The sequence below is a fragment of the Chenopodium album genome, chromosome 8 (genome assembly GCF_948465745.1).
Source record: "Chenopodium album chromosome 8, dcCheAlbu1.1, whole genome shotgun sequence".
Taxonomy (NCBI): Eukaryota; Viridiplantae; Streptophyta; class Magnoliopsida; order Caryophyllales; family Amaranthaceae; genus Chenopodium; species Chenopodium album.
Window position 1 is genome coordinate 4,718,504 of NC_137841.1, and position 25,498 is coordinate 4,744,001.

The 25,498-nt window shown below is 40.1% G+C and overlaps 2 protein-coding genes and 1 pseudogene across 2 annotated transcripts; 2 read left to right on the plus strand and 1 right to left on the minus strand.

Annotated features, from left to right (window-relative positions):
- Window positions 1–7,967: 7,967 nt before the first annotated feature.
- Window positions 7,968–8,729, minus strand: LOC145642645 (uncharacterized). Its single transcript, XM_081693831.1, has one exon. It carries the CDS (start codon window positions 8,727–8,729, stop codon window positions 7,968–7,970), a length of 762 nt encoding a protein of 253 aa, XP_081549957.1.
- Window positions 8,730–22,334: 13,605 nt separating this feature from the next.
- Window positions 22,335–24,099, plus strand: LOC145555688 (cytosolic sulfotransferase 13 pseudogene; annotated as a pseudogene).
- Window positions 24,100–24,646: 547 nt separating this feature from the next.
- On the plus strand, window positions 24,647–25,027 carry LOC145642647 (uncharacterized). The gene has a single exon (XM_081693833.1). It carries the CDS (start codon window positions 24,647–24,649, stop codon window positions 25,025–25,027), a length of 381 nt encoding a protein of 126 aa, XP_081549959.1.
- The last annotated feature ends 471 nt before the right edge of the window (window positions 25,028–25,498 follow it).

A 25,498-nucleotide genomic window follows, 5' to 3' on the forward strand; every position in this document is an offset into this window, starting at 1 on the left:
TATATGATTTTTGAATTTTTAATAGCACAAGGATACTGAGTTGTCTTCAATTACCAGCCCTAATATTTTATCAGTAAAAAAGCACTCATGAAAGCATTGATTATGCATAAATAAGAACTCTCAGACACTATTATGAAGGGAATTGTTTCATTGCATTGACGTTGAAAAGCGTCGCCAAAATTAAAACACAGACAGGAAAGGGTGTCAATAAATTGGATATTAGGAACCGAGGACAATAAAAAGTGTCGCAAATATTTTGTTGGCAGACATGAAAAAGCGTCGCAAAATTTGAGAAATTGCGCCAACCAGTTCAAATATGGACGCTTAGTATAAAAATTTGGACCCAAAACAACGTCGAGATTCTCGACGCTTTTTGGTGTCATGCAGAATTCTCGACTCGCGTTTTTTTGACGCTTTTTTAAGGCGTCGAAAAAAAAATTCTCGACGCTTTTAAGCGTCCTAAATCAGCCTTAAAAGCGTCGCAAAAACAAGGAAATTGTAGTAGTGTTCTTCCCTGTCTGACAATATTGACGATCCGTTTCAGCCGTTATCTCCAGAAGAGCAAAAGAAAGCCTTTTATCGTCACAAATTACTAGCCGACTGTGAGAAGGCTACTCGCCCTGTTAACCCCTGTATTCCGGAGGGTACAGAAATTCTTGATATCGAACCAGTGAACGTCCGTTATCATCTGAGGAGTTTTGACAACACGCGGTTCGAGCAATACGGTTCTAACGTTGGGAATATTGGTGTAAATACCACATTTATGCCGAGAATGAAGCAAACAAGTTACCAACCCGAGGTTGTAGCCAGAGAAGCTGCTGAATCAAGTAAAAAACCTGGGCAAGGTCAGGTGGTAAGTCCTAGCTCTTCTGATTCCGACAGAGAAGAGGGTCCCTCATCTCAGCCTGAAGATCAAACATCTCCCGTTCATGAATCCGCAATAAACTCGGTTGAAGATGACGACAACTCTGACGACGAGAGTAGGGACAACGTCATTGACTTAATCGCAGAAATAATTCAAGAGGAGAGACTGGATGAAGAGTACAACTCTGAGACCGATGACAATAATTTTCGGCAACCTCTTGTCTTGCCGAGGAATAGTAAAGTAGGGAAGGCTATAATAAGCGAGAAATTCCGAAAAACCGCAACAGAGAAAGATTATTGCCGTCGTGCCAAGCGATTTTATAACCTTCCTAACGGTTATGACCTTTATCTTCCGGCCGCAGGATCTTCTGTTCTTGATTGCCCTGCTGGTCATGTTGCCGTCTACGCTAAGCATTTTGATTTTGGTTTACGATTTCCTCTTCACCCATTTGTAGCAAAAGTTTTAAAAGCTTGGAATGTCTTCTTAGTTTAGTTAACCCCTCCCACAATTCGTGATGTAATTGCTCTTGTGTGGGTTTTGCTGTATAGAAATTTTCCCCTAATTCTTAACGCTTTCCGGAAGCTGATGACCCTGAAAAGAGATGGCCAATCTGAGGGTTGGTGGTCTTTGTACACTGCTTCTAGAAAATATACCGTTCACCCTAAGCTATCTAGTTGTAAAGGGTGGCAAGATAAGTTTTTCTTTTTATTTGTTCCCGATGATTACCCTATTCGGAGAGCTTTTTATCGGCCACATCCTCGATTTGATACTATTCCCGAGAGGGAACTCGGCCGCCATGAACTTAGGGCTGTCAATTATTTTGACATTATTGAATCCCAAGATGATGAAGGTAGACCTCGTCTTGCTCCAAAGGTGTGGGTTCCTAATGTGGGATACATTCTCGGCAATGCCCCATTGTCACATGTCGGTCTGTGCTGGAGTGACTGTTATGGTACTAACCCCTTATTTGTAATTATGTTTATGATCTGATTTTGTGCTGTCTTTTATCTACACAACATCAACTTTATCTTAACCTTAACCCCCCTTTATACGTGCAACAGGTGTTGACAAGCTAGATAATAAGCAGCTTGGATTGTCAGCTGACGACCAAAGGGTTATTCGGAGGTGTCCTAGAGCTCCTAACCCTAGTTACGACACACTTGCTTCATATTGCAGTCGCGCCTCTCCAGTCAATCCAAAGAGAAAAGCTGAAAAGATGGCTGATGATCAGTCAAAGAAGAGAAAACTGTCCACTTTGAGAAATCGTCAAGGTGGTAACGTCGCAGCAGCGAACACCAGGGTATCCGACACCCAAGCTGAGAAGAAATCCAGGGCAGATGACAAAAGACCACACGCTCCTCTCAGCCTTCCAAGCCTTCTTTTGTTGTTGAAGACAAGACAGTTGTTCAAACTGAACCAATTACCAAAAAGATGATCGAGAGGGTGGAAATTGAAGATCTCACTCGAACTTCTGAATCTCCCCCGCCGCAACCTACCGAGACAGTTCTACCAGCTGTTCCCAACATTCCCATTACAGCTGGTGGATCTGATACCAGCATTCCTGGGTTCGTTTATCGGTCTCAGCAATGGATCGAGCGCCCAGAAGGGAGGTTTCCTGAAGTTGTTCTGAGAGGGTTCTCTGTCCCCCCGACCATTTTGGGGATCGATGGCAGCCAAACCTTGACGTGTACCGGAATGAATCTCTATATACCGATGATCCGATGCAAGGTGGTAATCTCAGATATCGGCTGTTATGCAACTTGTCTCCTCCCCTGGACAGACCGGTGGGCGAAATCGGTCCCCTTGCTGCTGTTCATATGCATAATATGATGAAGGTACTCATTTGTTTTGCTTTTACCACGATACTTTATCTGTATGGGCAAAATTGTTATAACTCGGCTACGAGTTTATTATTATTTTTGTTATTATTTTTTTATATTTATTTTACTGTATTATGTTCCTATACTAAGACAACTTTTATGCGTAGGCCGTTATGTCTGGTACGGAACTTGTTGAGATGTACCGCTACTATCAGGAGCAACATCATCAGTCTTCTGCCAACCAGAATGCCTTACAAATTGCCTTAGACAATGCTGACAAGGCTTTAAATTTACTGAAAGAGGCAAAAAAGAAAGATGACCTGGAGTTGGCGTCTCTGAAGGACAAAGCTGGTAAGGTTGAAGGACTTGAGAAGGAGGTTCAAAAGCTGAAGAACCAAATTGCCGAAAAGAACCTTGCTCTTGAGCGTCTTCCTGTACTTGAGAAAGACCTCAGCGATTCTAAGGCAAAAATTCAAAATCTTGAAGAGAAGGTTCAGAAAATGGAGGCTGACAAGCCCGATATTCGGCAAAGAGCTGTCGGTCGCTACTTGGCTTCCAAAGAATTTTGCACACGGTTGCAAGATCGCTTTGATGGTGGTTGGACAATCGCGCAGAGATGCATTGCCCAAGCCGCCGGTTGGAAAAAGGAAGACTGGGCTAAGGTTGAAAAAGCCTTTGATGATGAAGCCTTCAAGATTCCTTCCGGCTTTGAACAACAGGAATTTGCTGAGGAGGATCTTTTCAACGCAGAGCCAAGCGCTGATGAAGGCTTGAAAGATCCTAGCATTTTGGACTCCCCAACAACGTCTGATAATAAACAATCTTAAAGGGGCGGGCAGTCATCACCGGCATCTTCTTGTGGGTCTTGTGTTGTTGGACCTTATCGGTCTTAGTTTGAAGTGTTTCCTTTTCGTTTTTATCAAACTATTTTTGTATATTAAAGCTGCTTTATCGGCATATGCCCTTTTTGTGGTGGTGCATGTCGATTGTTCTCGTACTATTTCCAACATTTAATCGCTTTTTTTTTAAAAAAAAAACTTACGCTATTTTTATAACTGCCAACGTTATGTATTACCGATAACTTATGAACTTTATATTATTACTCTACTAGTCTTAACGCCCTTATTTTAACATTCTGAGCTCAACCTTTTATTCCCATTTTTATATCCATCTCGTCAGTAAGATAAAAGTTAAGACAAAAGATAATTTGAAGCAGGTGCTTATTAAATTAAGCCTTTTCTATACTTCTTGCTACACTTCTTGCCCCCCTAGTGCATATGCTTGTTGTACAGCCATATTCACTATAATATTTCATATTACTGATTCAGAGCATAATACCGGTCGCTTGCTGCACTAATTTAGTCAGACAAGCACCCTCTCGGTTATCATTATCAGAGCTACACCTCTTGTCGGTGTATACTCGATTTGATTTTACCGGAATTATATTTTGAACCAGCAACCTCGTGGGGTAATGACTACAACTGATCAGGTTGCGTTTTTATTACCTTCACGGAAGTGGTTTTTAGCTGTCCGTTCTACTTAACAATGTTTTGTTAAGTAGAGGATGCCTTTTCAATCGGTAGAATTTACAATAAAACTCATGTATTCCCACTGTAATTATTGCCGTTATTGATTCAAAATTTCATTTAACTTATACATAATACTTTTTTAATACCGCAGTATTCCATACATTCTTCAACGGTTTTCCATCTATTGTTTCTAAATAAAACGATCCTTGCATCACCATATCCCTTATTCGGTATGGTCCTTCCCAATTAGCTGTTAACTTTCCATCTTCATTTCCTTTCCCTGTGGCCGATGTTCGTCGCAGCACTAGATCTCCCTTATTTAACGGTCGATAAGCGACTCTTTTATTATAAACCCTTGACATTCTATCTTTGAAGGCGGCTGATCTGACTGCCGCTTTCTCACGTATTTCAGGGAGAAAATCCAACTGTTGTCGCAGAAGCAGATCATTTTGATCCTCACAGTAATGTTGAATTCTGAAAGTTGGCAACCCTGGCCTACTTCTGCCGGTACCACTGCCTCTGTTCCAAACACTAAGTTGAATGGCGATTCTCCTGTTGCTTCTTTTGCTGTAGTTCTATTTGCCCACAAAATTTCCGGTATCAAATTGGCCCATAAGCCCTTTGCATCTTCTATTTTCTTTTTGATCACCGCTATTATTTGTTTATTTGCCGATTCTGCTTGCCCGTTTGATTGCGGGTGACAGACTGCTGCGTATGAAAATATTTCTTTATACATGGACAACAAGTCCTTCACCGACTTACAGTCAAACTGAGTTCCGTGATAAAAAACCATCGCCATAGGAAACCCAAATCTCGTGAAAATATTTTTCCATATGAATTTTTTTACTTCCGACGCTGTTATCTTTGCCACTGGGTCCGCCTCTATCCATTTTGTAAAATAATCCACTCCTACTATGAGAAATCTCCTTCCACCCGTTGCTGAAGGAAACGGTCCTACTATATCCATTCCCCATTGTGCAAAAGGAACTGGATTAAGTATGGGTGTTAGATCGTTAGACGGCAAATTAATAGCGGGTGCAAATTTTTGACATTTTTCACATTTCTTCACATACTTAACGGCGTCTTCATTCATTGTTGGCCAGTAGTATCCCCTTCTCATTGCTTCCCGGGACAACGCTCTTGCACCGAGATGATTCCCGCAGGTGCCTTCGTGTATTTCCTCGATTAATTTTACAGATTCTAGATCCGTTATGCACCTTTGTAATGGCAACGAAAATCCTCTCTTGTATAGCTGGCCTTGATACATTATGAACCATACGCTGTCTTTACGCAATTTTCTTGACTCCTCCTTATTTGAAGGTAGAACTCCGTAAAGTAAGTATGCTAATATCTTGTCAAACCACTGTCTGCTGTTATCAACACAGCATACCTCCGATTTCTCCTCTATGCTTTTTTGCTGTAAAATCTCAACCATAAATGTTCTTTCCAGGTCATTGAAACTTGAATATGCCAGTCTTGCTAAAGCATCAGCTTGCATATTCTGAGTTCTTGGCACTAGTCTGATTTCAAAATGTTGCAACTGTGCCGTCAACTGCTTCATTTTTTCAGTATATTTCACCATTGTCGGCTCCCTTGCTTCATATTCTCCTGAATACTGGTTGGATACTAGTTGAGAATCAGTGATCAAAATTATTCTCTTTGCTTCAGCTGCTATTGACAACTGGATCCCTGCTATGGCTGCCTCATTATTGGTGGCTTTAAACTTGAATTTGATCGCATACTCAAAAGTTTTCTGATCTGGGGCCGTTATGACTATTCCTGCCCCTGAACCAGTTGATGTTGCGGATCCATCTACTGATACCTGCCACATTGTAAACTAACATTATATGTGTAATATTTCAGTATCTTAAACATTCAACCCTTATATTTATGTTTATACTAAACATTATAACTGCCGAAACCTTTATATTTATGCTTATATTTAACATCCTTTATATTAAATATTTAAACATTATATTTAACATTTTACAAAATACATCACAAGCATAGGATTATAAACTATTGAAACCTGCCAAGTTCCTAATTCCTCTTCCTCATCATTGTAGGTAGTTTCCACTATGAAGTCTGATAAGGCCTGCGCTTTTATTGACACTCTTGGCTTATAATTTATCTCGTACTCCGATAGCTCTACAACTCACTTCAGCAGTCTGTCTGATGCATCCATTTTGCGCAGGGATTTCTCCAGTGGATGGTTTGTCAGGACATCTACTGGATGTGAATCAAAATACGGCCTCAATTTCCTAGCCGCTACGACTACTTCCAATGCCATTTTTTCTATTACCGGGTACCTTCTTTCGGTTGCACTCAGAACCTGACTGACAAAGTATACTGGCATTTGCATCTTTCTTTCCACCAGCACTACTGCAGCTATCGTCTTTGGGGAAGCCGAAATGTACAATTACAGCAGCTCCCCTTTTTCCGGCCTTGCCAATGTTGGAAGAGATCTTAAATGATTCCTTACCACTTCTAGAGCATCTTTTTGCTCTTTTCCCCACTAAAACGCCTTGTTCTGCCTCAAAGTTACAAAGAACGGAAGTGCCTTGTCAGCTGATTTACTGATAAACCGAGTTAACCCTGCCATCCTTCCGATTAACCTTTGAATATCCCGGATTGTTTTTGGTTGATTCATCTCGAGGACTGCATTCACCTTATCAGGATTAGCATCTATACCCCGCTCGCTAACCATAAAGCCCAGAAACTTTCCTGACCGAACACCAAAGACACATTTCTCTGGGTTCAACTTCATCTGATACTTCCGCAATGTCTCAAATGTCTCCTTCAAATCGGCTATTTGATCCTTCTTTTCTTTGCTTTTAACAATCGTGTCATCCACATAAACCTCCACATTCCGGCCCTTTTGCTTCTCAAAAATCTTGTCAACTAACTTCTGATATGTCGCCCCAGCATTTTTTAACCCAAACGGCATGGCTTTGTAACAATATACCCCTGCATCCGTTATAAAGGCCGTCTTTGGTCTGTCAGCTTTGTGAAGGCTGACCTGATGATACCCCGAAAACGCATCTAAAAAGCTGAGCATCTCATGACCAGAAGTGGAATCCACCAGTCTATCTATCCAGGGCAATGGATAACAATCTTTTGGACATGCCCTATTCAAGTCGGTAAAGTCGACACACATCCGCCATTTTCCCGTCGGCTTCCTAACCAAGACAACATTCGCCAACCACTCCGGATATGTGCAAGGTTCAATAAAACCAGCCGCTAGGAGCTTGTTAACTTCAGCCTGTATAGCCTCTATCTTCTCAGTAGAGAAGTTACGCTTTTTCTGCCTTACCGGCCTGAACCCCCTATTAACATTTAATTTGTGCTCCATCACCCCTGGGTGTATTCCTGGCATTTCACTTGCCGAGAAAGCAAAGACATCAGCATTTTCGCGCAACAAGCTTATCAGATTGCACCTCATGTCCACATCCATATCAGCTCCAACTCTAACCGTTCTGCTGGAATCACCCGGCTGTAACTCAACCTGCACCGTTTTTTCTCCCGGTAACGGCCTCAGAGTTGATTTCGGCCTTGTATCAAAGTTCCCCATGGATAAATCACGTACCGTGGGCTCTAGCTCCTTTTTAGGATTACTCGTGATCCATCTCCAACCGGATTTTTCAAAGCCGTTAAATTACATGATTTCGCCATAACTTGCCCCCCATGAACCTTTTCTACGGCTCCTAAATTTGACACATAGGCTATGGTCAGATGGTACGTTGACACAACCGCTTATACATCATGTATTATCGGTCTGCCGATAATTGCATTATAAGCCGACGGGACATTGACCACCAGAAACTCCGCCATTACATCCCTTGCAGTCGGCCCATCACCCAATCGCACAGGTAAGACTATGCTTCCTTCTGGTCTCACTGTCGACCCATTAAACCCGATAACTGGGTAAGACACCTGCGTCAGATATTGCCTTCCAATCATCATTTCGTTGAACGCTTTCATGAACAAGACGTTCGCAGAACTGCCTCCGTCCACTAGGACTCTCTTAACATCTGCTCCGTTAATCTTCGTAATGAGTACCAACGGGTCATCATGTGGAAATACGATACCCCTAGCGTCTTCTTCCGTGAACACCACATCTGGGATTGATGCTGGCCGAGGACGATTGTTGGTATCTAGGGCATTGATAATATGTCGGTGCTTAGACAAATGTTTCTTGGCTCCACTGACAGTTCCCCCATGAACTGGCCCTCCAGTTATCACATCTACTCCCCTTCCAGTTGAGAGGGGAGGCATTCCGCCACTTCCCTGTCGGATTACTCCTTGCGACCTCTCAGGCCTTGCCTCCAACTGCTGCCTTTCTACTTGCCTCGGAGGTGGTTGAGTCCCTCCTGCCCCTAACCGATATTGAGTCAGATGACCTTTCCTTATCAGCTCTTCAATGTTGTCTTTTAGCTGTGTACACTCTTCAATATAATGACCCACATCCCTGTGAAACATACAGTATTTCTTAGCATCCCTTGGTTTTGCCTTCATCGGAATCGGCCTCGTCCATGCCTCTCTACTTTGATTAACTGAAAGCTCTTGGTGTATTCAAAGGTGTGTACGTATTGTACCGCATTGGCGGTTTTGCAACTCTGAACTCTTGCCGATTTCCTCCTCCCCTTCCTGGGGTCTGAGCTCTCAGCCTACCACTTCCAGACGCCGACCCTTCAAACTGTTGCTGACCCATTCCAGCGGTCACACTCCTGCTACTTGTTTTCATCAACTCTTCACTCTTGATATAATCATGGGCCTTGTTAAATGCGGCTGCCAGCGTTGAAAAATTCTTTCGCGTAAGATAGCGCTTGAATTCAGAGTCATTCAGACCATTCATTAAAGCCATTACTGCTATCTCTTGCTGCAACTTTGGAATTGTGTTTGCCTCGTTGTTAAACCGTCTGATATAGTCCCTCAAAGACTCATCTGCCCTTTACTCCACCGCCATCAATTCCCCTGATGTTCTCTGCCGCACACTGTTGCTAACATACTGCCCTATAAACATCTCAGTTAGCTTTTCGAAACTGTCTACCATTCCATTTTCTAGGTTGTTAAACCAATCGGCTGCAGCCCCAATCAACGTGGTTGGAAAAACTTTGCACCACACGGCATCTGTATTTGTGTAAAGCATCATATGCCCTTTGTAGGATGTTATGAACCTACTTGGGTCTCCTCTTCCATCATACCTACATGTCGGCATCTTGATCTTTTCCATTGGCTGACTCAAGATGCTCTGTGCAAACGGCGATGCCCTTAATTGTACCATAGTTCGCGGTACCTGCCCCCCAACCTGGGAGCTCCCCTGCTGATGGGTTCTTGTTATAACAGTACGGCTTGATGATTGCCCGTCCGAGTGACGCGGTGTGGTATGCATCCTTATCGGTGTTTCTTCATGTCGGTGTCTTGGAAAACTTGCTGCTCGGTTGAACTGTTCTCCAGGATTGGCTAGCGGCACCTCCCCTTCTGCTTGAGCCATTTCTGCCTTTTTTCTTTTTTTGCTCATTGCAGTCATTACTCATGCTGCCACTTGTAATTCTTCTGGCGTGAATTCTTCCATGGGATCTTCTGTCATTCCCCCTTGCCTTTCTGGGGTTAACGGCATGTGGAACTGATTTTCCTCTAATGTATGTGTTTCATCCTCTACTTCGATTGTTGGTTGCGTTATAATCGGTCGGTTTACCGTTTTGCTTATTATGGGTGTTGCATTGTTTTCAGCCATTGCTATTGTTACTTTTGTGTGTGTTAGGCTCTTAGGCGATAGAAGTGATCACTGTCCCCTCCTTCTAGCGCCAAAAATTTTCTGTATGATCCGACAACCCGAACCTGAGATCCTGATACTTCTATCGGCAAGCTGAGAACCTACACAATGAACATAAGTCAGCTAACCCCGGGGTGGTCCGGGGAAAATCACTCCGATGATAAAGTTAGAAAGTGTTTATCAGATGATAAATAAGAGAGAGAAGGAAGAGAGAGAAAGATAGAGAGAGAGAGAGTAATTAATGCTTACCATTTAATGAAGCTTAACCTACTATTTATAATAAATTTCATGGTAGGTGGCTACAAGGCATGCAAGGCTTTTCTCGCCAAGTGTCAACAAAAAGACTGCCACGTGCCAAGTACTGTAGGGTCCGATATGGCCGATATGTCTGCTTTTTATAGCTTATCAGCCCTTTCTTGGCCGATATCTTTCCTTTTTAGATGATATCAACCATCGTTATATATCATCCCATACATTTATGTTTGTAAACCCTTTAGACAATTTTGTTTCTTTATGTTAATTTTGGAGTCAATTTGTTTAAGAATATACCTCCAAAGTAACACATATAAGTGTCCCAAATTGGTTAAAAAAGAGAGAGTAAATCACTTTATAAGACTGAGGGGGTAACCCTCCTATTGCCAAGTGATTTTGGAATAGAATCTCCTTTGGACTTGTTAAGTGGACTCTCTCTTGGTTTGGGTGTACGATCCATACCCATATTTTAACATGGTATCAAAGCTAGGCCCATGATATGGGGCCCTAAATGGCTACAATTTACTGGGCCAAATTGAATTAATGCAAAATTACAAAGTAACTTTAGAAAACAACGACAGTACAATAAACTTCAATCAGTGCGGGCGTGCGGCACAGTATCCTATTAGTAATCTTACTTAAATAACCCCTGACCGGACCTAGTAACCCCCCAAGTAACCCTTTAAGTAACCCCTGATCGGACCTAGTAACCCCTAACCAAGTAAGTAACCCATAATCCTACACCACCTTAAAGCCTTAAATTCCACCTCACCACCACCACATCTCGTACTCACTACCCCACGTCACCAGCCCCAACGCCACCAAAAAAATCATACAATTGACATTGACTACTATGGAAAGATATCTGCCCAAAGATCTACACTTAAGGGTTCTATGTCAACAACAGAAAATGTCAAAAACGCCACCAGGTAGCAATATTTTAATAAATAATCGTTAAAGTTAGGTACATACAGGTTTTAGAGGAAGGTCTGACTCGTTAAGCGCACATGGAGATGATGTAGACATTTGGTCCCTTGGATGGTGGAATCCACACGCTGATCCACAAACAAGCCCAAATCCAACCAAAATACAACAAAATCGGAAAATTAAAAAAAAAAATTAAATCTAACAAATACCTTAATTATTAACAATGGCTTCAAATTTTCGCTTTAAATAGGCTAAAAAGGCCAAAGTCGACCATGAAAACACTAGATCTAGAGTTTTCATGGCTGAATTTGGCCTTAAAAACCTCAAAATTGTTTTCTGGTGACGGAGTACGGGGAGCTTCACGACGACCACGAGCTAGGTTGGAGCTTCAAGGAAGTCGACGTCGATCTAGGTTGGAGAAGGAAGTCGACGACGATCGCTGGAGCAGAAATCCGGTGCTTCAAGGATGAGAAAATGGAGGAGAGGAGAGAGAGAAGAGAGAAAAAAAAATTGGGGCTGGCCGTACGGTGCGGCGAGCCGCATATAAAACTTTGCGAACTTCAATAACGTAGAAATCCAAAGCCTAGAAGGCCACACTATAATATTTATAAATCTAAGAAAAACTATAAAAATACAATAAAAATGAGAAACAATATAATGAATAATGGAAAATTCTATTTAGACGCCTCTTTTGCCTCAAATAAATATACTGCTACACAAGTTTTATTTTACATTTTGAAACTCAATCATAATTATTTAGAATTGGAAAGTACCACGAACCACCACGAACCAAAACACAAAACCACCAAGAGCCAAATCCATCGAAAACCACCACGAACCAAACCCAACCAAAACCACCAAAAACCCCCGAAATCCTTCGACTAACACCAAGAACCACTAAAAAAGTGAAACCCTTCGACGAACCACCAAGAACGACAAACTACCCTAATAACCGAGTCTTTTTCACAGCACTCGACCTGCGGCAGGGGTACCAGTGGAGGCGCCGGTGGTCGAGGACGGGGCAACGGAAAGAAGGATCGTGGTAGGGGCCATGGCCGTGGCAACCAGTCCATACAGAGCAGCTCGCAACTACAACAGCCACAACAAACCTTGCAACAACAAACTCAAGGTCAGCCCATTAGTCAACCTTGGGCCCAAAGTCAGGCCAGGCCCCAACAACAATTCTATTGGAGCCCACAACAATCTTGGGCAGTGCCTCCCCTGATGTTTCCAACATCCGGCCCGTATCAACCTCGCCCCATCCTTGGTGCTGCACCAGGCCGTGGTTCCCAGCAGGCCTATGTTCCAGGATCGTCTCAATATGGCCCGTTAATGACACCCACAGAGCTTGGGAGTGCCTACTCTTCTATGAGTCTTTCAACTTCGGACAATGGATGGTACATGGACTCTGGTGCCACCTCCCATATATATGACACATAATTCCGGCAATCTCTTGCCCCTTTTTAGTTTAAGCGCTAATAATCATATTTTAGTTGGTAATGGTCATCGTATTCCTATTACCGGTTATGGTCATACTTCTCTCCTAAATAGATATTTAGCAATTAAACATGTCCTCCTTGCCCTTCAAATCATTAAAAACCTAATCTCAGTTCGTAAATTTACCTCTGATAATTCAGTTTCCATTGAATTTGACCCTAATGGTTTTTCTGTGAAGGACCTTCGCACGGACAGGGAAATAGAGATACAATAATTCCGGAGACCTATATCCTGTCACCACCGATGCTCACAGCACGTGTCTAGCCACTTCTCTCACCACAGTCGCTCCTTCTACCTGGCATGATCGTTTAGGAAATCCTGGAGCACCTTCTTTAAGCTAGCTTTCTTAGGAGCAATAATAGTTTTATTAATTATAATAAGGAGCATGACTCCAATTTTTTCAATTCGTGTCAAATAGGGAAACATGTTAGACTTCCATTTTTTAATTCCAATAATAATACTACTTGTGCTTTTGATATTATTCATGTCGACTTGTGGACATCTCCTATTCGTAACATTAATGGTCACAAATATTATTTAGTACTTCTTGATGATTTCACTCATTATTTGCGGACTATTCCTTTAGCCTCAAAATCTAAAGCCTTCCAAATTAAAGCTTTCTTATTTTCAAACAATATGTGCAAACTCAAGTTGAACACCCCATTTAATCATTTCAAAGTGACCATGGTCGGGAACTGACAATGATCCGTTCAAAAATTTTTGCCGTGATAATGAAATGATTTTTAGATTCTCGTGTCCTAAAAAAGTCCTCTCAAAATGGAAAAGCGGAACGTATGATCCGCACCATAAATAATGTCAAACGCACTCTAATTCTTTTTCATGCTTCTTTGCCTCATTCTTACGCTCTTGAGACCCCAACTTATCTTCTTAACATCTTACCAACTAAGACCCTTAAGAACATAACTCCGGCTCAAGCTATCTTTTAGGAAAAACCCTTAGTATGATCATCTTTGGGTTTTTTGGTTGTCTATATTTCCCAAATTTGTCTGCCACAACACTTCATAAACTTGCTCCTTGTTCCACTCCTTGTGTCTTTTTGGGATATCCTTCAAATCATCGTGGGTATAAGTGTCTTGATCTTTCTTCAAATAAGGTCATCATTTCACGCATGTAACCTTTGATGAATTCACATTTCCATATAAAGATATAGGAAAATATTCCTTAAAGGATTACAATTTTTTGGGTAGTGATGAAAACTCTCCATTTTTAACCCACTTATACCTCCGTTACAGAACCCTAAATCAGCCCACACCGCAGGCAAGCCGCGACCCATACCCATAGACCGTAGCCCACCTAGGCTCTCCCCACCTAGCCCATTGCCTTCCCCAGGCCAGCATGCAGCCCACTTACACCCTACCCCCTTTAAGGGGAGCATCCCCAATTTATCCCACACGCCCCCTCCTCCTTCTCCCCCTATAACCCGAAGTCAAAAGGGAATATTCAAGCCTAACTTGAGATACGATCAGTCCTCCTTGGTCACTTCGGGTCCTCCAAATTAGAAATGTCCACTTCCAAAATCATATAAACATGTCTTACATGACCATAATTGGAATGAGGCGATGACTGATGAATAAGTGCTTTAATTAAAACGGGGACATGGGAATTGGTGCCTAGGCCTGCGGGGGTGAATATTGTGAATTGTAAGTGGCGCTATTTCACCGTAAATACAAGTATAATGGTCACCTTGAAAGGCACAAAGCTCGTCTTGTGTGTGATGGTAGGTCGCAAGAAATAGGCGTGGATTGTGATAAGACGTTTAGTCCGACAGTTAAACCGGCCACTATTCGTACTGTTCTCAATTTAGCTATAGCTAAAAAGTGGTCGGTACATCAACTTGATGTCAAAAATGCCTTTTTACATGGTGATTTGCAGGAAACTGTTTATATGCATCAACCTCCATGCTTTGTTTATCGGAGGGCTCCCTTTCATGTTTGTCGGCTCTGCAAGGCTCTCTATGGTTTGAAACAAGCTCCTAGAGTTTGGTACCAACGCTTTGCGAATTTTCTCATCAAATTGGGTTTTGTCATCGCTAAAAGTGACAACTCTATTTTTACTTTCTAGCAGGGTGAAGATATGGTGTATTTGCTCTTATATGCTGATGATATTATTTTAGCTACTCCCTCTAACAAGTTGCGTGCAAGAATTATATCTCAGTTGCAAACTGAGTTCCCTATGAATGACTTGGGTCCTTTGAGTTATTTTCTAGGGATTGCGGTGACCCGTACTCCCTTTTATTCGCTACTTTCACTAGAAAAGTATGCACATGAGATCTTAGAGCGTGTAGGTATGGGCTCTTTCAAGCCTACAGCTACTCTAGTTGTCACTAATTTAAGTTCAAACTCAGTGCAGATGAAGGACCACCTTTTCGGGATCATACTCTATATTGCAGTTTTGCAGGTGCTATTCAATACCTCACTTTCACCAGGCCAGATATTGCCTATGCGTTACAACAGGTGTGTCTTTTCATGTGTGATCCCCGGGAATCTCACTATGAGACATTGAAACGCATTCTGCGTTATGTTAAGGGTACCATTGATCACGGTTCTCATTTATATCCTACTGCTTCTCATTGATTTATTGCTTACACTAAAGCTGACTGGGGAGGTTGTCCCAATACCCAGCGTTCCACTTCGGGCTACTGTTGTTTCCTAGGGGAAAACCTTGTCTCCTGGTCATCTAAGCATCAACATACTTTATTAAGTCGAGTGCAGAAGCAGAATATCGTGGTGTCGCAAATGATATCTCTGAGTGTGTTGGCTACGTAATCTTATATTAGAGCTCCATTGTCCTCTACGGCAGGCTCCTATTGTTTGTTGTGATAATATCAGCGCTATCTACCTTTTTGGCAACCCCGTACAACACAAACGCACCAAACATGTAGAGATGGGTATTCACTTTGTTCGAGAGAAGGTTGTTTTGGGAGAAGTTTGGGTTCTGCATGTTCCTTCTAGATATCAGTTTGCGGACATTTTCACTAAAGGCCTACCACGAGAATTATTCCTGGATTTTTGGTCCAATCATAGCGTACGACCTCCTCCCACTACAACTGCAGGGTTGTGATAGATATTATATTCATGATAATATTTGTCGCAGATTAGGATAGATTTACAGTATATTTTGTATCCTTATCGTACTAGGTTTCCTACCGTGTTGAGATCTAGCATTTTAAACTCTATATATTGAATCAATGGTACACACTCCAATTTGAGGAATTTTCCCGAAATCTAACAAAGAAGATGAATTGAGAGATGAAAGAGGAGAGAGAAAGATAATGGGGAGATTAATCAAATTATTAGGGTGGAAAGGGTTAGATAATTAATTTAGATTAAGTTTGTAATGTTTTGTATTTATGTGTAGTATTATGTGCTAATAACTTTTAAGTGAGGGTATTTTGGTCATTTTGACAGAAAAAGTTACTAAAATGTGAAATAAATAAGATTTTGCAAATAATAGTTATAGCACCCTTTTTTGGTAAATATTACAAATAACTGTTAACGGAGGTAGTATTTACTTTAAACTGAAAAATGTCTGATTATACAACTGCATCCAATGCATCTTAGACTTGCTTGGATCGAAGTCAATCATCGAATTGGTAATGACAAATAAGGCATATAAATATGAGTGGCAAAAAATTAACGAGAGGGTAACTCTGTATAATCAAGTTGGCTTCATTTTGGCCTTTTGGGTGTTGGGAAAAAAAAAAAAAAAAAAAAATCAGGTATTTACAATTTTGTTATCACAAAACTTCATGTTTCCTAGCATTTGATCATTGGCTTTACGCACGAAGTTCAAATCTGCTTTCCTAGGTTAGGTATAGTTCAAAATTTTAACTTTGTAAAACTAAATTTGCGCAATTCTCATAATCTTGTATACTCCGTAGTCATGTACTCGAATCATATTTATGTACCACAAATCTTCTTAGTAGGCCGTAATAAAAATAGTCATGGTAAGACAAGTTCAAATAATTTATCTGAATAGTGATGACTAAACAAGTTCAAAATTAATTCTAAATTACTTTACAAAAATATACTTTAATTTATAGATGTGAATAATTACGTCTTTGCTTTGCTATGTCATTATATATGTCACTTAATATGTTAATGATCAAAGGTTTTGTTGTGTAAATTTTTTGAATCTTAGGAAAAAACATATGCATGCATAATTTTTGGTATGATCATCCAAAAATAATTAAGAACAATATTATTTGAAATTGATACAATAAAGCCAAACTACATAAAATAATAATTACCCGTTAAAAATAATACTAAAGCTGAACTCTCCTATCAACAATGTACCGTGTAAAGTGTACACATTATTAAGTTACAAAACAATATATATATATATATATATATATATACAAAAAAAAAAAAAAAAAAAAAAAATATGACATATACAAAAAAAAAAAAAAAAATAAATAAAAATAAAATAAAGAATAAATAAATAAATAAATAAATAAAAATAAAAAAAATTAATCAAGAAATATTTTAGACATACGGAGTATATGTTCAGAAGTAAACGAGTTGTTTCGAATCATATCAGGCTAATTACTCCGTAGTCCGTTTTACTTGTTCATGACTCAAAACATTAAATGTCATAATGAAATTAATTAATTGTGGTTGTTGGCTTCTTACAATAATAAGTACAAAAAATCCAAAATAAATGGTCTGCAATGCTTCACGATTTAAGATGCTGGCCTTGAGATTTAGGTCTCCTATTGTTACACTCGTTGTAATAACTACACTCTTGGTAGGTACCAAAGTAGTAGTCACTTAAATAATAATTCCACCCGTTTTAAAATTAGTTGAAGTGAAAGCTATATTATTCTAGGGTGATCATCAACTGAGAGGTTGAGTGTTAAATATGGGTCCGGGCCGCACCCGTCATAGGAGAGTGCAAGTCCACCATTTTACAAAACCAAGGAGGTTCCACCTCAAAACCATATGACAATAAGGGGAGTAGCCCTTTAGCCTTATATTGTGGTGGTAACTCTTGAATTCTTTCAATGTGGGATTTCATTACCACTACACTCCCCCTTTAGTGTTTAGTGTTTTTAATGTGGGACAAGAGAATGCTCACATGTGGGTTGTTCATGGGCTCAACACTAGGAGTGGCAATGGAAAAAATGTGTCACTTATTTATCAAGCAAGTTTGGTTCCCTTTTTAAAAGCAATAATTAACTTTGTACTCGTCAATCTTTCTTTTTCTGTCTATCGGTGTCATCTTATGTTATGATAATATTAATTGACAATTATATTAAATTACGACGAATTTTACACGTAATATGTTACTAGTCACGAGTTCCAAACTATCTACTGTGAATCTGTTTTTTTTTTTTTGGTGAAGGAGAGGGGCAAGCCCCAATAGGAAAAACAAGATAAAACAGAACAAACAAACAGAAAACAAAATAAAAGAGGAAAACAGAAAAATAAAAAGAAACTAACAGCAAAGCCATAAGGGCTCAACAAGTATCAACTAGAATGGCTTGTTCATAGGCACCATTCGAGGTAATGCTACACCCCCCCCAAATCCTCCAATAAAATAGCATTAAGATCCCTCGGGACCGCCTCTAGAAGCTCAAGGTTATGACTCGCCGATACTCCATAATTAGCAAGCCAATCCGCAGCACGGTTGGCCTCACGAAAGCAATGCGAATCACCACCTCCCAATCTCTATGAGAAATCAGGGCCTTGCATTTACGAATTAAATGAATATAGGGAGAGTTAGTTGGAGTATCCTCCACCAACATTGCAACAACAACCTCTGAGTCGATCGAAAGATGCACTTTTTGATGTCCTCCATCCCAAGCAACCATTAAGCCTCTCAATACAGCAACAATTTCAGCTTTGGTGCAAGAACATATCCCACAACTAATAGCAAAGCACTCGAATAATTCTCCATTGCTTCCTCTTATAATACCTCCAGCTCCTGCTCTTCCTGGATTCCCCTTAGCAGCCCCGTCTGTATTCAGCTTTACCCACCCCAAATCTGGAGTAATCCACTTGATATAGACCTGCTCTCTTTTGCGCTTACCCCCCTGCTGCATTCTCACTAGTCCTGTTTCCAATGCCTTTTTAATGATTCCAGTTCTAGCAAAGATAAAGCTAACCTGATCAACTGGAACATTAGGAACAACATTGAAAGATCTTTCGTTTCTCCATTTCCATAACCACCAACATGTGACACCAAAAACTCTTGGCCATTCTTCACCCTTCTCATCATCTCCTTCCTCTAAGTTATCAAGCAGCCAATCAAGCAGGGATAAGTTAAGATCATTGGCAGTTACAGGAACACCAATCTTCTGCCAAATGCTCTGGGCAGTTGGAAATTCTCTCAAAACGTGACTTGTTGTTTCCTCTGCAGCCCCACAAGCCAAGCATCTAGGATCGACAGTTAGATTTCTCACAAATCTATTTCAATTGGTCATTATTCTGTCTTGAGCTGCTAGCCAAAGAAAGAATCTAATTCTTTGAGGAATTGGAGCTCTCCAAATAATTCTCCAACCCCTCAGATTTTCCACATCAGCATCTTCATTCCCTCGCATAATAGCAATAGCAGATTTAATCGAGAAACCACCTGAGGGGGTGCCCTTCCAATACACCTCATCAACCACTTCATCATCTTCAATCACCGAGTGAGCAGAAATTTCACCAAGGATTCTCTCAGATAAGTAGTCTGCAAATAATTCGAGTTTCCAACCTACATTGCTATCCCACATCTCACGAACTGTCATGTCTTGTATGTAGAGGGGTGGTTCTCTATTAGCATACTCAATCAATGGCTTTTTTGTAGCCCAACGATGGTGCCAAAAGAACGTTCGACAACCATTCCCAACAGCCATATTAACACCCTTTCGAACAATGTCAACGCTGCTCATTATCCCCTTCCAAGTACTTGATGCATTAGGTTTGTCCTTGAACATGTCAAGATCACACCTATTGTCACAATATTTAGCACGCAAGACTCTCGACCACAGAGCATTTGGTTCAGCCAACAATCTCCACCCATGTTTAGCTAAAAAAGCTTTATTCGAGTCTCTCATAGAATTGAAACCCAGACCACCTTCTTCTTTTGGCTTGGTAATGTTATCCCACGCAACCAAATGGACCCTTCGCTGCCCATTCCTTTCACCCCACAGAAAATTTCTATTTTTCCTGTCGATTTCATCACATGTGGATCTTGGCAATTTGGTTGATTGCATAGTGTATGATGGAATTGTACTCAAAGTAGACTGGACAAGGGTTGCTCGACCAGCTATGGATAGAGTTTTAATCTTCCAACCCGCAAGTTTTACATTTACTTTGTCAACCAAGTACTGGTACTCACGCTTTGATTTTCTGCCATTTATAGTTGGGACACCCGAAACGGCCAAAATCCTCTGTTTGCTCCATACCCAAGCAGCCACAAATAGCTTCTCCCATGTTCAAGTTTGTGTTTCTAGAAAAGAAAACTTTAGACTTATCCACACTCACTCGACTTCCTGAAGCATTGCAAAGTTGTTGTATACAATTATTTATCACATGAGCTTGATCAATAGACGCTTCACTAAATAAGATGAGATCGTCAGCAAATGCTAAATTTGAAATTGCAGGTCCATTGCGACTTGCTCTCACAGGTTTCCACCCACCCAACTTCACTTCACGATCAATCAAGTGAGCAAGCCTTTCCATACAAATTACATAAATGTAGGGTGAGAGAGGATCTCCTTGACGAATTCCTCTTGTAGGAGAGAAACCTTCCATTGGTTCACCGTTCCACAAAATTTTCAAATTAGCCGAGGTTATACATTGCATTACGATCTCGACCATCATTTGAGGAAGTCTAAGTTCCATTAAAGACTCTCTAATAAAACTCCAACGAAGTCGATCGTATGCTTTCTCAAAATCAATTTTGATGGCCATAATACCATTCTTTCCTTGTTTACCTCGCATTGAGTGAAGCATTTCTTGAACTATCACCACATTGTCCGTAATTTGCCTCTTAGGGATAAAACTACATTGAGTAGGTGATATGAGAGATGGTAGGATCGGTTTAAGCCTATTAACAATTACCTTAGTCACGATTTTATAGGTAATGTTACATAGGCCTATTGGCCGGAATTGCTTAGCATGTTCTGGAATTTCCACCTTTGGAATGAGAACAAGAAAGACATCATTGAGACCTGTCGGAAAATCTTTCCCCTCTAGAACATCTTTCACCATACGCACCAAACTTGGATGAACTATATCCCAGTATCTCTGATAAAATAGAGGTTGAAACCCGTCGGGTCCGGGAGCTTTATAGGGATCCATACTCTTTAGAGCCAAATAGACTTCACTAGTGCTAAAAGGTCTTGACAATAAGTCCATCTCAACACTCAAAATTTCTGGAAAATAGTCGAGTAATAGCTTTGTTCCAGGGCTGGTATTCAATTCTTCTTCGAATAGACTTTTCCGGTAGCTTAACACCATATGTTGCACTTCATTCGGCTCAAGAATCCAGTCCCCCTGAGCATTTTTTAAAGTCTCAATTCGATTTCTTCTCCTTCGAATAGCTGTTGAAAGATGGAAATAACGTGTATTACAGTCACCATAACAAATTGCAAGAGTGCGAGACTTCTGAAACCAGAGCAATTCTTCAGCAGCTAACACTTCATCCATCTGCTTCCTAAGATTCGCTTCTAGCTTCACTAGATGAGGTTGCCTGCCCTTCGAAAGCTCACTTGGAATGCCTTCTAATCTAGCCCATAATTCAGATTTTTTTCCCGAATATATTGTAGAACACTGCCTTATTCCATCCATTCAGCTTTTCAGCAAATTCTTTCAAGAAGGGGATAACAAGGGTGTCACTTTTCCAATTTGTTCGCACAAATTCATCGAAGTGTTGATGAGTTAGCCACGCTGCTTGAAACCTAAAAGGTTTTAAACTAGTAGGGATGGGAGAAAAACCCGAAGTACTTATCACAATTGGACAATGATCATACTGTGATCACAATTGGACCCAAAAATTGGCCCGACTCGAACTGACCTGACTTGAAATTGACCCAACCCGAACTGACCTAACTTGAAATTGACCCAACCCGAACTGACCTGACCCGAAGTGTTGACCCGATACCCAATCCGACCCAATTATCAGACGACCCAAAATCAACCCGAAATCCGAAATGACCCGACCCGAACTTGACCTGATGATAACCTCTTGACCCGAAATAACCCGATCCATATATACCCGACCCGAATGACCCATTTGCCACGTCTAATAACAACTAGAAAGAAAAGGTAAGAATATAGTAAGCACTAAATTTTTTAATATAAAATTCTTATGTATACTATTAAAAATTAACGATAAAAGAACATTTTCACATAGAAGTTTTGTGATGATAAAGGTTTATTTAAAAAGTAAATACTAGAAGGATGGATATATATCTTTGACACATCATTTTAATAGTACGCATTAATCAATCTAGAAAGATGGATATATATCTTTGTCACATCATTTGACCTAATTAATGGTGGTTACCTTTGTCATTTCATCTACTTTTTACTTTAACTAAAATTACAATTCCACCATCACATATCTCTTAATGATCCTAGATTCCTAGTATGACTTGATCCCCCTAGAGACATTAATTCGAGTATTTGAGTTGAGTAGACAGGTCAATGTAGAGGGATTAGGTCATGCCAAGTTGGTGGATTAATGAGTTGGACTTGGATCATAATAGGATTGGGTTGTGTCAAGTTATTATGCTCCTAATTTTGGTAATTTTAATGGGAATGTGACTCCATTAGTTAAAAACCTATCATGGTGTGTAATTGTATACATTCATACATTGATATGTATCGGCAAAACGTGCATATATAACTGATAGATCGGCAATCATCAATAATTACTCGAAAAACTTCATCATATTTACTGGATTTGTGACTTTAAATACTTCAACGTATTTAATGAGGATCTAGGTTGAACAGCTGTATTTTTATTTTTATTTTTTTTATTTTGACAAGTAGGTTGAATAGTTGACTTAGATGTTGATAAGGATCCGCAATTTTATTTTATTTTATTTTTATTTTATTATTATTATTATTTATTTTTATTTTTTTTTTTTTTTTTTTTTGACGTGGATTCAAGGCTTCATCATGTGATGAACAAAAATTAAGGAGTAGAAATGAGTTATATAATGCAAAAAATTTTGCCATTGTTATGAAACCCATTTTATTTGCTTAAATGGCATCCTCAGAGCCCACCAAAACCATTGCTCAAGAAAATCCGGAAGACGAAATCAAAGAGCTACAACAATTTCTCCCAAAAGAAACCTGGTTTGTTTGGCCAATGTACCTTTATCAAGGTTTATGGTGCTTAAGTAATATTTTTGAGGGAATAATTGCATCCAAAACCCACTTTCAAGCTCATGATTCTGATATCATTTTAGCGAGTCAGCCCAAAACCGGTACAACATGGCTAAAATCCCTTATTTTTGCCATTGTAAATCGTAAGAATTTACTAATGATCTTACTCAACACCATTTTCACACCAAAAATCCACATGAACTCATCTCACATTTAGAATCAATCATTTACCAAAAAGTCAATGACAAACAACCAGACTTATCTAAAATACCTTCACCTCGACTTTTTGCTACTCACATGCCGTATTACTCACTGCCAGATTCAATCAAGACTTCAAAATGCCGGATTGTTTGTGTTTGTCGAAATCCCTTAGACACTTTTGTTTCAATATGGCATTTTTTTCAAGAGTTTGAGGACTGCAAGAGCATCAAACCCGATATGGAAATGATGGAGAAATATGTAAAAATGTTTTGCTCGGGTGTTTCGCCTTGGGGGCCTTATGATAATCATGTGTTGAGCTACTGGAAGGAGAGCAAACAAAATCAAAAAAAGGTGTTAATCTTGGAATATGAAGGGTTGAAGAAGGAACCAAGAGATCATTTGAAAAGGTTGGCGGAGTTTGTAGGTTGTCCGTTTTCGACGGATGAAGAGGAAGGAAAGGTTATAGATGAGATAATAGAGCTATGTAGCTTTAAAAGTTTGAAAGAGATGGAGGTCAACAAGAGTGGTAAGGTTATATCTAGATTTGAGAACAAGGCTTTCTTTAGGAAAGGCGAGGTTGGAGATTGGACCAATTACTTGACTCCTACGATGGTAAAACAATTTGATCAAATGTTAGAAAAACTTAAGATGGCTGGTTTTTCTTTTGAATACTATCAAATGAACTCATAATTCAAAAGTCCACAAAATCAAGCTATTGACCAGATCGAATTAGTGATCTTTTACTCAAGCAAGATCTTTCCAAGGGTGGCTGATGTCTTCTTTATTTCTTTTTTCAATTTATGTTGTTTAGTTACCATATATATTCTTGATCATAGTTCATCAGTTTGAAGTTATTTGAAAAAGCTTATGTATTGCTATTTTCCTATTATTTGCTTTCTACTTCAATTCAGTTTTCCCAAAGGTCAGTGAATATATACAACGATACGAGTTAGACTTACACTTGGCCTGGGTAAAGATCACTATTTCGAATAGGCTGGGGTGATGATGAGTCTGAATTGTTCACGATTGTGGTTAAAGCTCAACTCGAATCGTTCAAAACTCGGTACATCAATTCAGTAAAGCCGCTTTTGGCTCGAGTTTGGGTTTGGCTTGAGACGCCCTTATGAGCAAATCCAAGCTCAACTCCAGAGCTCGTTAACGAGCTTAATTATCTTTTTAATTGTTAAACATAATCTGTCATATTGTTGAAGTATAAATATTAGGAAAAGATATGATAGAATATATTTGTTAGGCAAAGATATTTATTTGATATATAGTTAGGCTTATCTTAGGAAAGTAATATGTTTCCTAGTTTGATAAGGTTACGGCCTACTTGTATAAGTATGCTTTGATCATGAAATAAGAGAATCAAGCTTCTACTGCCTAATTCTTCTAATCTTTTCATGGTATCGGAGCGTTTTTTTTTAACCTAAACTATGGGTGACACCCCGCCACCACCACCACCACCGGCAAAGATTGAACCTAACTTCCCTTTCTATCTCGGTGCACAGGACAAACCTGGTGAGTTCATCATCCCTGTCCGTCTAAAGCTTGAAAATTTCGATGATTGGGCTCACGCGATTTATGTAGCTCTTTCGTCTCGCCGAAAATTCGGTTTCCTCGATGGTACAATCACTGATATCGTACCTCCTGCTACAAAAGACGATTGGGTCATGATACATTGTATGCTTGTTTCGTGGCTCATGAATACAATTGACCCGGAAGTGAAATCGTTGTTATCAAATTATGACAATGCGAAACTGTTGTGGGATGATTTGAACGAGCGTTTTTATGTGGTCAATGGACCACGTATTTAGCAATTAAATGCGGAAATTAGCAGGTGTGAGCAACCAAAGACAATGTCTGTTGCTATTTACTTTGGCAAATTGAAGGTATTGTGGGATGATCTAGCCAAGTATGAGCCTCTAATAAGTTGTAAATGTGGAAAATGCACTTGTGGAGTTGGGAGGCAGCATGAGTTGAGGCGTGAGAATGATCGTCTGCAACAATTTTTACTAGGCTTATGTTCTGATTATTATGCCTCTCTCCGTTCCACTATACTCTCACAAGACCCCTTGCCTTCCTTAAATAAAGCATATCAACAACTGTCACAGGAAGAACGAGTCCGAGGAATTTCTCAAGTGAAGGACGAAAAGCTAGAGGTTGCAGGGTTTGCTGTGCGTATGGAAAATAGGGCGAAACCTCGTCTTAGTAGAGCTGAAAAGGCAGCCTTGAGTTGTACCTATTGTCACAAAACAGGTCATGACAACACCACCTGTTTTGAGCTT